The following is a 15,476-nucleotide window of genomic DNA, read 5'->3' as shown; positions in this document are numbered from 1 at the left end:
GTGGTGGGGGAGTTCCTTGAGGTGTTTCCTGAGGAGATTCCTGAGTTTCCGCCACAGCGGGAGATAGAGTTCTCCATTGACTTATTGCCTGGTGTGGGACCGATTTCTTTAGCTCCATATCGGATGTCGCCACCGGAGTTGGCTGAGCTTAAGAAGCATATTGAGGATCTTTCGGCGAAAGATTTCTTTAGACCGAGTGTGTCTCCTTGGAGAGCACCGGTTATCGTTGTGAAGAAGAAAGACGGGACAATGCGATTGTGCACCGACTACAGGCAGTTGAACAAGGTGACAATCAAGAACAAGTATCCTCTTCCTCGGATTGATGATCTATTGGATCAGCTCAGGGGTGCTTGTGTGTATTTCAAGATTGATCTCCGGTCCGGATACCATCAGATTCGGGTGAAGCCGGAGGATGTCCCTAAGACCGCGTTTCGTTCAAGATACAGTCACTTTGAGTATTTGGTGATCCCTTTCGGACTCACCAATGCGCCGGCAGTGTTCATGGATTACATGAACAGGATTTTCCAGTCGTATCTGGATCAGTTTACTCATTTTGTTTTGTTGAAGAAGTAAAATCATTTTCATATATATATATATATATATATATATATATATATATATATATGAGGTAGGATCTTTTGACACCGGTGTCAAATTTCAATTTTGACACCTCATCTAAGATCCGTTAGATCAAAAAAGATCAAAGGTGTCACATGCTTGCAAATCAGAGTCGTTGATCTTTTTTGATCTAACGACTCTCAGATGAGGTGTCAAAATTAAAATTTCACACCGGTGTCAAAGGATCATACCTCTATATATATATATTATATATATATATATATATATGTATTTATATATAATTCTAATTATGTGGCTCTAATATTGTATCATACAATGCTAGTTACTTTGTAAGATAATTAATAATACTTAGGGATGATCTCTTTATTGAAATACGAAGTAGAGTGTATTTTGAACAATATTTAGATTAGCTTATTTTAAAAAAATAATCGCTTTTTTTTTTTTTTTTTGCATAACTTTCTGAAAGAACATAGTCGTTGCATTACCGGAAGAGCTTGGGGAGAACGAGGACCGAAGGAGTAGCACCACAGTCTAGCATTTTCAACCATTGCTTGATACATTGTTTACAATATGAAATGCTTATTTGTAAGGTGACCATCGAATGAAACAAGTGCTGGCTAGTATAAATTCAATCATCAGCATAAGATACAACTTCAATCATCACAATGCAAAAACAAAATTTGACAATCCAAACGTTTTCTTCTTCACCTCACAAAAAATGGAGATCCCAACAATATGTCTCCCTTCCCACATGTGTAAAATTCACCTCATGTTTTTATAACAAGTGTTTCTTGTAGTATGTCTTTCATCTGTGTTCACTCAGAAGGGGGGTAGGAGGGACATCAAGAGTGATACCTGCTTGGATTTGACCCCACCCAATAAGACGCCAATGCTTCTCAACACGTCTACTAAGTGCAATCTTCTCACCCTTGCTAGTGCACACAGGGGAAGTAAGTTGCAACTTAGCCAAGTCATTCTTCACAGCAATAACTCTGGCCCCCGTTGACATTGATCCTATGTTCAACATTAGCATCTCTCCTTTGGCCAGCTTAGATACCTTCCCTTGTCTCTCGGAGCCTTTTGTTCGGACTCCAAGAAGCCGTCGAAGCAAGAAAAAATTTACCTGCAAGACCAAGTGCAAAATTCATCTGTAAATAAAGCTTTTCCAGCACAAAAAGGGGAACTGGGTGTCATCTTTCACAAGTCATGACAAAAGAAAGTTTGATACATGACATCAAATTAGTAGTAATTGTATTGACTTTAGTGCAGTCCAAATCTTGATCACCCCACCTGATCCCATCAGATTGGCAAAGCAAAATAATGGGACATTGACCAGTATGCCACTCTTATGAATAGTATTTACCTATATGCCACGTTCCAATCAAATTTTGTCAAAATGCCACGTCACATTCTCACTACACCAACAAGCGAAAATGGACTGGACACGTGGCAGCATCTGCATGGGCAGCCATTCTCGCTCAGCAGCCCAGCGAGAATGACAAGGTGCTGACACGTGGCAAAAGTACAGGCATTCTCATTGGGCAGCCCAGCGAGATTAGCCACCTAGACAGCTTTTGCAAATGTGGCAGTCTGCCACATTGACCAGCCATTCTCGCTACGCAGCTCAGCGAGAATGGCTGCCCATGCAAACGCTGCCACATGTCTAGTCCATTCTCGCTTGTTGGCGTAGCAAGAATGTGACGTGGCATTTGGGCAAATTTTGATTGGAACGTGGCATACATGTAAATACTATTCATAAGAGTGGCATACTGGTCAATGTCCCCAAAATAATGAACTGAGATATTTTAGAAAGTAAGCTCTTTAATTCAGCAAGTTGATTGACAACCCAACTTCATATGCATAAACTGATAAAGCATTAGACATAGCCACCTACTTCAAGTTCAACAAAAATCTCAGGCAGCGATCCGACCTCTCCGAGTACTTGCCCTACCAACCTGTCAGCACGTGTCAAAGTGGGGTCCATTGTTGTCCCAACACCGATTAGTCCTCCGGGCACAGCAAATTGAAGCTCATTTTGTTCAGCATACAATGAAATTATTCTAGAGTATATGGGTGTGCATCTAATATTTCCACTCTCGTCTTTAACAACTATCCCAGGTCGAACTTCAATGAATTGGTTGACCTTCAAAACACCCTGCAAAGAACAAATTATCAAATGTATTTATAAAGAACATGTCAATATACCTGATCTAAGATTTAGCCCAGGGTCAAGGGTGGCCTCTCAGCCATTTGAAAATTCATCATAACAAACTCAACTGATTCAAAACAAAATTGATTCTTTTATTCTGGTTCGGAAATAGAATGGCATACATTGTCTTTCAAGGTATTTTGGAGAATTGTATGAACAAAAAAGCTTCCAAAACAATTAATAGGAATACTTGCAAATGCATTCACTGCAGACAAAGTCAGGTCAGTGCAAATCAAGCATGATATTTGGAAATTTAACAAAAGACTTACCCTCAGAATGCTTCCACCAGCTACACCTCCCTTTACTTCATCAACCTCAAAACCAGGTTTATTGACATCAAATGATCGAATCACTATCATATTAGGTGGAGAAACAAAGTTCCTTTCAGGAATTGGGATCTTTTTCACGATATACTCACACACAACATCAATATTATACTTCAATTGTGCTGAAATAGGTACTACAGGTGCACCATCAGCAACTGTTCCCTGGTAAGCCATCAAAAAAGGGGGAGTATCATTAAGTTATAAAAAAAGGATTCACTTGTATAGCAGAAACCTCTTCATAGAAAACTTACTTGTATAAACTTAGATATTGCTTCATGCTGATTGATAGCTACATTTTCTTGAATCAAGTCTACCTTGTTCTGAAGGATTATTATGTGCTGTAGACGCATAATTTCTACAGCAGCTAAATGCTCGGAGGTTTGTGGTTGTGGGCAGCTTTCATTAGCAGCTATGAGTAGTAAAGCTCCATCCATGATTGCTGCTCCATTAAGCATTGTAGCCATGAGAATATCATGTCCCTACAGAAACCAGAAAAAGAAAAATAAATATCATACAGATGTAAAAGCAAGCATATATTTAATGCTTTAGCAATCATTGGTGACCTGTAAGGCTGTAGTAACTACCTGACTTATAAAACAGATACCCACAAAAAAATGAAAATCTCACACCATAAGGAAATATATGCATAAGTATTAAGTACATATATACACAGTACAATACCCAAATCTTCTTGGGATTGAAAGAATTGGGAGAGACGAACAGAGAATATGTTAAGGAGAGAAAAATCAAAAGGAAAAAATAAGTAAAACCAAATGTGCAGATATATGAAAGTAAACCCTATCATATCCAAAATCTAATGAAATCATGCATAAGACAGCCCTAAATAACGAACGAAAGTCCAAGAGTTTACCGGGCAATCCACAAAAGAAACATGTCTCAGCAATTTCATCTTGCAGTTTTCAAACCCTGGAACATCACACATAGGACTATCTTCCTTCCCACTGCCATAAGCCCTGCAGAAAAAAATTGATCACATCACGAAAAGATGGAATAACATGATATTATAATAGCAAATGCAAAATAAATACTCACTTGTAACACATAGGCCTTGGACATCGTTCATCTTCACACTTATATATTTTTGCATTCGCATAGCCAAGCTTGATAGTAATGTTACGCTCCAACTCATTTTTAAAACGTACAGTCTGCACAACATTCATGGGAAACCAGAGTCAACAGTTTAAATATCCAAAACTGAAGGAAAATATATTAAGAACACAATATGGCATGGTTATGCATAATCCTTTTTCAAAAATTGAAGATGCAAAAAAGAAGGGTAGCAAATTCAAATAATCTGAATGCTGTCAAAAAACTGTGTAACCACTAGGAGAAGATAACTACTTTTTTAGGGAGAGCTTCCATAAACCTTACACTGAATCAAGTGAACCTAACTATGCAATTTATCTATGACATTAAAACCCACGTATTGAAACAAACCCACTTCATAATTTTATGGCAACTCAGATTTCACAAGCTTAATGTACCCCCACCTGCTACTTAGATTGAGTAAAATGTAAATTGTTAGCAATAATCTTTATGAGTTATGACAATGAGTAAATACTTTCTTTCCAATTGAAACAAACCACCTATGTTTAAATAGGTGTGTGACAAAGGACCTTTTCTGAAAACCATGTGCCAGGAACTACATCCGTATAATATAAAGTCCATCCTCACCCCAACAAAAGTAAAGAAAAATTTAAAACAAAGGAATACCTGAACGCCTGATATTGCTTTCACAACTGTTGACTTGCCATGTGCCACATGACCTATTGTGCCTGCCAGGAAGGATACAATTCATTATTCATCAGCATTAACAGTCATCAGTGAAAAAGAAGCTTACACATTTTTTTAATTAGAAATTTGTTTATGTTCTAATATAGTAATATGGCTGTAACAAATTTGACATAAATGAAACCAAAAACGTGAGAGAAACCATTACCAATATTAATAGTAGCCTGCCGTGATATGACTTCAGGAGAAAGTGGATGCAATTTTGTCACATCCAACTTACTCAGGTCTTGTTCCATCAAACCCTTCCGCGACATTTTGGCTGCTTCCAATGGAAATTTTAATTGACAGCTGAAAATAATTTATGACTTGACAATGTTAGATGCTAAAATATCTGCATGTACATATCACAGGACAAGAAACCTGCATCAGAATCTACATTTGTTTTTATAAAAATCTGTATATGAATATGTAATATAGAACCTAATTCTCTTGCTCTTATCCTGCCATGAGCCATCATCAGGAAAAAGATTTCGGTTTAATGAATATCCATTATGCAATTGGTCATTGTTCTGCACCTTTTTCTATAATTTCCCCATTAAGGAAAAGGTGCACAGAAACCCTTGGAATTTGAGACATTTATAAATAGATTCATCGAATTTCAGTTTTGGCAGTTAAACCCTACAAATTTAGTGTGTGTAGTAATAAATGACATATAGGTACTTGGGTTACTATATGCAAAGTTTTTGCAAATGAATCAATGAGTAGATTGTTGGTTTAAAAACTTAAGCTTGAGAGTGATAGTAAAGATGAATTTACTAACAAAACTCAAAAGTTTTTTCAAAGTTGAGGGGAATCAATGTACTTCTCCCGTTTCATAATTTCAATTTCCAACAACAATTAGCATATTGAACAACAACATAGTTGAGAATTACTTTTAACTTTTGATGAAATCATTTGAGTCAATTAGCATCTAACAAGGTGGTAGACCCGTTGATAAACTAAAATCACTGGTTCCCATTTCATTTAAATTTTTCAAGTAATTGACATGCCGAATTTCGTAAGTTAATTTCAATGTGGCAATGTGCTATCCTCCTTTTCTACACAAAAAATGTCCAAAAAAAAAGGGAAGTAAATTGCGCATTTAACCAAAATCTCAATGATCAGTGCATCCCACCCCAAAGGTCAGAGCTTTTTAGCATCAGCTCCTAAAAGATTGATCAATTTCAAATGCATGCGATAAAAAAATGTCAAAATTAATCAAAACAAACATTCCCACTAAACCCTAATTAAACAATAACAATCCCCCATGAGAGCATCTCCAAACCCTAAAAATCAAATCTTCCGCATGCCCAATAAAATTAAATCACCAAAAACTAAAACCAAACTACTTAACCATTAAAACAGCACATTTATACGAGAAACTGAAAGAGCAACTAAGCGAGGGCATAAAGATAATCTTAACAAGAACAGGGTAGAGAGAGAATAAGAGAAATAATGAAAAAGGTAAAAAATTAAAACCTGAAAGAAGAGGTGTAGTTGGTGCTTCGAAACGCAGACAAGAAAATATGGAAGAAGCATAAGCAAGAGAGAGAGTGTCAGAGTTCACGGGTGGAGTCGGGTCGGTTATAAGGACCATTAAATTCAAACCGGATATTTTTTATACTATACCAAAAGTATATTTTTTTTTTTTGAGTAAAAATCTTGTTGACTCCCTCAACAAAAAATACGGTATTCAATTTAATTTCCTTATAAAAAAAATTAGTCCTAAGACCCTTAAAAAAGACAAAGTAGACCCACGTTAGTCCGTCCATAAGTGAACCATTCGCAGCGTTAGTAACATTTCTTACATGTAATGTTAACTAGGTGAGTCACATTCCACGTAGACCTTCAAACGTCATCGTATTGGGTATTCACATTCCACGTTGTTTGGGGAGAAAAATCCCATATTTGCTCATCACCTTACTGTTCTTCACTTTTTCATTTCAGTTTCTGGGTCCTTAAATACCCATTTTTCTGTGTGCTTCTCCACTTGCAAGGACTTGGTTTTGGCGCGCTTGGGTGTTATTCGAAACTTTGTGTTCGTTCGAAGGTAAGTGTTCTGACTTTTTTGTTTATTATCCTATAAAAATTGGTGTTTGTGCTCCCCTCTACAATGGTTGTGTAATGTAGATTCAGTGGTCCATGTTGTCTACCAAATGTGGTCTCTACTAAAGTTTAGGGTTTACAAAATTAACTGCATTTTCTATGTGGTCCCTGTTTCAGTAAAGTGCTTGCATATTTTAGTGGGTTGTGGACCCAAGTGTTGGGTAAACCACATGCAAAATGAAAAAAAAAATTGTATGTCTGTTTGCACATTTTAGAAATGAACTTTCTTATGCATGTGGTATTCTAAAATAATTGTGTTACACGTCTGTTTGTTTTGCAAACATTTGATTAAAGGATGTTAATTAATTTTTTTTCTACAGATGTCTGAATATATAATGATTGTCTATCATCATGGGGATGTTTTACTGAGAAATGATGTGGAGTGCTTATCTATGTAAATGGTAGAGTTGACATATTGCATGTGATGGATGTTGACAATGTAAACTTGTGTGACCTTGACACTCTTTTTAAGGAATCTGGTTATGAAAAATGTAGAAGGATGATGTGGCTAAAGCTTGATGAGCCTGATTTAGAGCAAGGTCTGAGACCTCTTAATAAGGATTCTGATATTTGTGCCTTATATGAGGTTGTCCTAGCTAATAGGAATGAGATACATATTTATTTTTGAAGATTGCATTTCAAGTACTGATATTATAGCACCTATACATGACAGTGCAGAGGGTGATGGGGTGTTTTCTTCTAAATATGACAGTGCAGAGGATTAGGCATATAGGCCTCCTCTCTCAGGTGTAGAGGATCAATCAAAAGATGAAGAGGGGTATGATTGTAGCCCCAGAGAAAATAAGCCTCAGCAAAAACAAGCAGGGGGGAAGAAGAAAAAAAAAAAAGAAGGATGTTGGGCAGGAGGACTTGATGAAGAAGAGGACCAAATGTCATTTGAAGAAAATGACGGTTATCATTCTAAGGAACCGAAGACTCCTCCTTCAAGTGATGATGATGAACATTTGAGGCCTATCTTTCCAAAGTTTAATGAACATAATGATTTTGGTCATATTCATTTAGAACTTGGAATGGAGTTTGTGAGTTTAGAAAAATTTCAACTTGTTGTGAAATACTATGACATTAGTCTTGGAAGACAGTTTATCTGGTTAAAGAATAACAAGGTCAGAGCAAGGGAAAAATGCAATATTGAAGACTGTGATTGGATAGTATATTATGCATGGAACAACAAATTGAGCACATTCCAAATCAAAACATTTAATGACTCACACATTTGCTGCAGAGTGTTCCAAAATAAAAGGGCTAGTAGAGATTAGGTGGCCTAAAAATTAGAGAAAAGGATATTGACACAGCCAAGATGACAAGGCATGAGGCATTTGAACACATGAAAAAGGAATATAATATTCATTTAAACATGAAGAAAGTTGACAAGGCACTTAAAAAAGCGAAAGTCAGTATTAAAGGCTGCGAGAAGGAACAATATGCAAAATTAAGGGAATATCTAGCAGAGCTATTAAGAAGCAATCCTAAATCTACTTGCCAAATGCAAGTAGTACCCTCAACCTGAGCCACAAGCCCCACCAATATTTGACAGGATGTATATATGTCTTGATGCTTGTAAAAGGGGCTTCAAAGCTGGTTGCAGGCTATTAATTAGGTTAGATGGTTGTTTTTCAAAAGGCTATTATGGGGTACAGTTGTTGAGTGCAGTGGGAGAGGACGAAAACAAGCAATTTTATGTAATTGCTTTTTTCGTAGTTGACAGTGAGATAAAGGAAAACTAGAAATGGTTTTTGACCTTACTACAAGAAGACATAGGGGACCATAGAGTTTATGATTAGAACTTTATTTCAGATCAACAGAAGGTATATAAAATTTATGTTTAGTGAAGCAATTTTCCCATTATGTTTTAAATTCATATTTAATAATTTGTTGTGTTTCTCCATTCAAGGTTTGGTCCCATCTTTGAAAGACATAATGCCTAGTGCACATCATAGATTTTGTGTGCAACATGTATGGAAAAATTTCATCAAACAATGGAAGGATAAAGAGATTAGGGGAATTGTTTGGGAGTGTGCAAGATGCCAAACCTATCGTTAGTTTGTGTGAGGACTTGAGATGTTATATCATGAGGAGAATGACAACACACAAGAGGATTTTAGGAACAATTAGAGGAAAAATAGCACCTGCACAACAGAAAAGGCTTGACCAATTAAAGGTTGCTAGTAATTCATGGACTCCTACTTAGACTGGGAATTTGGTCCAAGATATGTATGAAGTCAGTGGAAAAGATGAAAGATTTGGAGTCAACTTAACAACTTAGTCTTGTGCCTGTAATGTGTGGCATTTGACTGGACTACCATATGAACATGACATTGCAGCAATTGCACACAAGAATGAACCTGTTGAAAATCATATACATCAGTGGCTTACAATAGATACTTTGCATGCCACTTATGCACACACACTGAACCTAGTCAATTCTCAGCAATATTGAGTCATTTTGTCCAAATAGAAGCGTGGGTTAAGTTTCTGGACCCTTAATTGGTTAGTATGAACCTCTGTAATAATTAACTAAGTCAGAACTCATGATATTGAATGCTTGTTGCTTTTAGAGAAGCCTACGGTCATTAAACGAAAAAGGAAACGTTGTCCATTTATCTTGAGATTTTAGGACATAATTATTGATGATATTTTTGGCATAAATAAACTGTGACTTTGTTGTTTGGTGAACCGTGGACTGTTGTGTGGGCTTCTAGCATGATATTACTACTTAACAGGAAAGTTCTGTGTTGTCAGGATTAATCCCCATTTGTTCCACCATACTCCAAGAGAGGGATGGTAGTGTTATATAGTATATGTGCTTATCTGTTATTTTAGATAATGAAATGATGCACACTTATATATATATGTTATGTGGTGTATTATACACAAGATGGCTAATACATAAGTGTAGTGTGGAGTTGTATAAGACTGTATTCCCTGAGTATGGGTATAAGGCAAGAGCCTTATACTTCTTATGTATGTAGCAGACGTGTGTAAATCATATCGTTCTCTGGCCAGTAGACTTGTTAGCACACATGCATGATATATATATATATATATATATATATATATATATATATATTGCTACATCATATGATTATATTATTACTGTTGAACTGTTATCTTTGAACTGTTATACCGAAGTGAGCTTGGGGCAGAGGAACTCTTCGAGCACCCTAAATTACTGAAATTTATGTTTAGAGATCTCACCCCTTGTGGGGCACATTTTCAGGTGTAGACATCCATGAGATGGATGCTTCCCGAGGCAAGAGATCGGAGTAGAGTTGATTTATATGCATGCTTTATTTATATCATTTGAACATGATTATTGTACCTAAGATATGCCTATTATGCTTATGTTAAATTTGAGTGTGAGCATAGGGGTTGTCCATGCCTTATTTGATATTTGCATTTGTTGGACATGTATTTTTTGTATACGCCAGGAGATATTGACGTTGGTCATCATTACACGATGTAGCTTCATGACTTGGTATTTTATTTATGATATGGAGGCATTTCAGGAATTCTAATATGGTTTTGCAATTACATAAGGATATTGATGGATTTTATATTGCTATGTTAATGAAGAAAAAGTGATCTTGCATGTCTTATAACTCAAATTATTTTAGCTTCCGCATTTAATTGAGCCGCACTTAATACTTTAATATGATAACAATCCGGGTATACACAGGGTGTTTCATTTTATGGTATCATAGCAAGCTTTATGTATTGCAATAACCTAAGATGCCTTGTTAGTCTAAGTTGTCTTGTGAGTTTCTTTTAGGTCTTGCTATGATAATGCTTGTGTGATCACATTGTATGGGCTTGATCAACTCATCCTTTGTGTAACATGTGCAGAGTTATGGCGCCTTCTAGGAGAACTCGGGAGATGAATAAGGGACATCCTGATCCTATCCTGACTACATTAGCTGAGATGCAGGCGGCTAAACAAACCGATCATGAGGCCCCTAGAGCGGCCAACTAGGCTAAGATGGATGCCGTTATAGAGGCAAACCAGAAAGCAACTGATGATGTACTTGAGGCAAATCGATTTGCGAGCATGACTATGATGAGGGACATATTGGAGAAGATAAGGATTGGTCACAATGATGGCCATCATCCTCCACCTCCACCGTTGCCGCCACCACCTCTACCTCACCATCAAGATGAGAATGGGAGTGAAGGAAATCGTTTTCAGGAAGACATGAGTCAGAGTAACTTGGAAGGTGTTAGTCATCTTACTGGCATGATGCAGCCATACTACGAGCCTATTGAGGATCAGGAGACGAGAGACCAACGGCTGAATGCTTTTCACAAGCATAAGCCATCATCCTTTGATGGATCGTATGACCCGATTGTCGCAGCCAAGTGGTTGCAGGCCCTGGATAAGATTTTCAGGGGTGATGCAGTGTACTGATCCATAGAAGTTATTGTTTGCTACCTATATGCTTGAGGGAGATGCACACGAGTGGTGGATGAACACCTCTCAAGCATACGAGATGCAGGGCCAGATCATGACATGGCCATTCTTCGAGGAGTTATTTTTGGGGAATTATTTCCGATATAATGCGATGGACCGCAAGCAGGGAGAGTTCAGGCATCTTGTACAGGGCTCGATGACTATGGATGAGTATTTGGCTAAATTCAATGAATTAGCCAAGCTTGCTCATTTTCGGATGGTGATGTCGATACCGGTGTTTCTAGCTTCTAAATTTCGTAAAGGCCTTAATGAAGAGATAGCAAATAGGATTGCTAGAGCAACATCCAGAGACTTCGGCACCTTGATTCAGCAGTGTCATGACATTGAGGATGTTTGTGTGGTTAGCAAGGCCAAGGTGTCCGAGGAGAGAGGAGCAGGTGCTTCTACTCATGATAGAGATAGAAGATTTGATAGAAGGAGCAAAGGCAAGAGTCTTCATGTAAATAAATCAAATTAGCAGTTCAAGAGGACTACTACTCAGGCAGGCAACTTTGCTAGACCTTCGACTATTCCAAAGTGTGTTGGTTGCGAGAAGACGCATATGGGACCCTGTGCTACGGGGAAGATTGTTTGTTTCAAGTGTGGCAAAAAAGGCCAATATGCTAGAGACTGCTTTACACCTGTTGCTAGTGCTGCGGTTGCTCATATAGCACCACTCCAGATGATTCTTGTACCACCACCTGCAGTGCCACTAGCCACTGGCAGAGTTTATATCCCTGATCGTCAGCTGTCGGATCGAGCTCCGAGCCTTGTAAGAGGTATAATTCATGTTGGGAATACTTTAGTGATGTATTGTTTGACTTAAGGACTGCACACTTATTTATTGTGAGTCCGATTATTGTGGGGCTAAACTTGCCCATGATTGAGCTTTCTTCATTTCCGAGGGTTACTACCACTACGGGGGAGAAATGCGATACTTCATCTATTTATTCGGGATGTGGTACTTCAGTTTGATTGTAGAGACTGCGTAATAGAACTAATTTTTCTACCCATGGTCAACCTCTAGATCATTTTGGGTATGGATTGATTGTCGAGAAAATGTGTGTGTTGAATTGTTGTGACTGCATAATATGATGTCTGAATTATATCTCATATATGAAATGTTGTAATTAAGTGTTTAACAATACAACGGTTTGAACTAGGTTGATTGAGTGGGTTATTGACCATCAGTGTATTATGGACTATCTCGGGAGGGGATGTATCCGAAGAGGTTGCCTCTGAAGAGTTATATTGGATGCTCAGTTGTTGTGTGATTCATTGAGTGGTCCTTGTGTACGAGGTGCACGGGAGGTTGGTATGCCTAATTGTTCTTTGGCTAATAATCTATGTCAAGGGCTTTCCGTTGGGGATTGGATCCTAAAAGTGTTGACTTTTGGAAGTCCCACGGGAGCACCGACTTGAGTGTGACTCATCGGGGGTCCTGGTGCAAGAGGTGCACAAATCAATCAGTTTTAGTTTGCCTCATGGTATAATAATGCATTAAAAGACTTGAAATATAAGTTTATACTCTACAACCACCTAATGGTGGGATGACTAAAATATACGAAGAGTGATATGCCAAAGTTTGGCATGAAAGGTAAAATGTCTTACGCCATTACATAATTTGTGATGTGCTTTATTTTAAAAACGTAAGAGATGATATCTTATTGCGTGTGAGTGAAAAACACTCTCTAGTCAGGTTTGTTTGAGAATGTGAAATTCTCTTTAAGGTATTAAGTGTAACACTTGGACTTTGTGGCAAGGCCACAAACGATCTTGTATAGGCGAGACAGGTGCATGTACAATTAGTGAAGAATCAAAGTGATGATGTGGCTGCCACGTAATCAAAGATGATACAGTTAATGAATCCACGTCAGCATAGTTTTGATGATAACAAAAAAGTCAAAGGAGAATGCTCAAAGACGAAGCAACATCCAAAAGAAATCAAGCAAATGTGAAAGCATGCAAGTCAAGCATCAAGACTAGTCCAAGATCTCAATGGTATATTCATTTAGGACTTAGGAAAATATGTAAAGGTGTATAGATTCTAGCATTGCATGAGCTCAAGTCATTCATATCATATAATGCTTAAAGAACCTTGATCTAACAAAGTTAAATATGCATTAAAAGGTTTTTGAAATGACTTAAGCACATAAGCATAATGGCAGAATATAATCACATATATTCATGGCCCATATATTTTAAAAGAATGCATCCTTGAAGAAAAGTCGAGACAAATGGTTTTATATGTACAATGTTGGTTTGGAAGAAGTACCTACATGATATAAACTTTTCTAGATAAATTCCATAACTAATAACATGCATTACAAGTCATAGAAACCATTTAGAAAGAGAAGAAACTCAAAATTCGTACAAAAAGGGTGCTGCCATGAAATATCCGGATATTTCACTAAGAATATCTGGATATCAATATCCGGATATATGCCCGACGAATATCCGGATATGTACGGTCTGCAACGGCTAAAAATGGCTATAAACAACTAGTTTTCAAATGAGATGTCATTATAAATACCCACATCAATGGTAATGAACAGTGGATGACCATATATCATTTATTGAACCTTTATTATTCATTCTAGCCCATTATTGCTCATTGATTACTTACTTTACTCATTGCATACACTTGAGCTCATCTTTCCTTTGAAGCTATACATCTATTAGTTCTTCAATTTGTGCAATCTGTACTTTGAGAGTACTTAGCCACTTTTAATCACCTCAATCTTACTTCTTGATTTGAGAGGGGAGTGAACCCCTCTCAAATTAGAGAGGTCACCAAATTCCTAAGAAAATTTGGAGTGAAAAATTATGAGGCATCATGAGCCCGAAGTCTTGAAAGGTTGTAGAGGTTTGTCAAGCACCCTCAAGCTTGATAGTTAGTGAAAAGTATTGATCGAGCGACTTCAGTCTGGACGTAGGTCATGGTGGTGGTGACCGAACCAGGATACATCTAGTTTGCAATTTCTCTAGCCTTTACCTATTTACTTAAGTATTGAAATTGCATTTTTAGATTGTCTTTATCCATTCGCTTGCTTACTTTGTTAATCTCTACACTTTCTCTCACACTTAGATTTTTTCTTATTAAATCACTTTATTGAAGAAATAGTCTTTAAAATATCAAAGGAGACACTTTGCGAAAAGATTTTGTAAAACTCAATTCACCCCCCCCCCCCCCTCTTGAGTAATGAAGCCACTTGTCCAACAAGTGGTATCAGAGCTTGAACTCTTGTGTAAAGAGCTTAACCGCTTCAAGAGAAGGGATGGCTTCTTTGAACCATGATATGCCCCTTGAGGGATCTTCTAGTACTAGACCTCCATTTTTCAATGGCGTCGATTATTCATATTGGAAGAGTCGAATGAAAATATTTCTTCAGTCTAATGATTTAAGAGTATGGAGTGTAGTTGAAAAAGGGTATACACCACCCACTATAAAAAATGAGAAGGATGAAGATGTTCCTAAAGATATAGATAATTACACCGAAGATGAAATTAAGAAAGGAAATTGGAATGCTAGAGCTCAAAGCTTGATCACAAATGCCTTAGGTCGTGATGAATACTTTCGTGTTTCAAATTGTAAGAATGCTAAGGAAATATGGGATATTCTTCAAATAACCCATGAAGGAACTAGTGATGTTAAATTTACAAAATTAAATTCACTCACTAGAGAATTTGAAATGTTTGAGATTCATGAAAATGAAAGCATTCAAAGTATGCAAAAAAGATTCACGCACCTCGTCACTCATTTAAATGCTTTAGATAAATCTTTTACTAACCTTGAGTTAATTGCTAAGGTGATGAGAAGTGTGCACAATAGGGAATGGCAACCCAAGTTGACGGCTATTACGGAATCAAAAGACTTGAAAACCATGGATCTTGCAACCTTGTTCGGCAAGCTCCAAGAGTATGAAATGGAGCTAACTAGAATAACATTGAAGGAACAAGCCATCAAGAAAAGTAAGGGAATTGCCTTGAAAGCCTCAAC

At 37.3% G+C, this 15,476-nt stretch overlaps 1 protein-coding gene across 1 annotated transcript; it reads right to left on the bottom strand.

Moving 5' to 3' along the window:
- Positions 1–1,163: 1,163 nt before the first annotated feature.
- On the bottom strand, positions 1,164–6,461 carry LOC133312755 (eukaryotic translation initiation factor 2 subunit gamma-like). Its single transcript, XM_061514015.1, has 9 exons — positions 6,385–6,461; positions 5,075–5,214; positions 4,849–4,910; positions 4,168–4,280; positions 3,986–4,088; positions 3,366–3,593; positions 3,058–3,276; positions 2,474–2,734; positions 1,164–1,702 (listed from the first exon to the last, which is right to left on the bottom strand). The coding sequence occupies exons 2-9, from the start codon at positions 5,178–5,180 to the stop codon at positions 1,385–1,387; spliced, it is 1,410 nt and encodes a 469-aa protein (XP_061369999.1). The 5' UTR covers positions 5,181–5,214; positions 6,385–6,461; the 3' UTR covers positions 1,164–1,384.
- Positions 6,462–15,476: the final 9,015 nt, after the last annotated feature.

Source organism: Gastrolobium bilobum, unplaced genomic scaffold, assembly GCF_033153095.1.
Source record: "Gastrolobium bilobum isolate Gb01-03AN ecotype WA unplaced genomic scaffold, APGP_CSIRO_Gbil_v1 utg125867, whole genome shotgun sequence".
In the NCBI taxonomy this organism is placed as follows: Eukaryota; Viridiplantae; Streptophyta; class Magnoliopsida; order Fabales; family Fabaceae; genus Gastrolobium; species Gastrolobium bilobum.
This window is presented reverse-complemented; position numbering and strand designations above follow the sequence as displayed.

Bases quoted from the DNA above. Each gene is read 5' to 3' on its own strand.
- LOC133312755 (XM_061514015.1), bottom strand. From the start codon at position 5,180: ATGTCGCGGAAGGGTTTGATGGAACAAGACCTGAGTAAGTTGGATGTG. The intron at 3,594-3,985 runs GTAAACTCTTGG...TGGTTTCTGTAG, and splicing joins TTTCTTTTGTGGATTGCCCG to GGACATGATATTCTCATGGC. The intron at 2,735-3,057 runs GTAAGTCTTTTG...TGTTCTTTGCAG, and splicing joins CTGGTGGAAGCATTCTGAGG to GGTGTTTTGAAGGTCAACCA.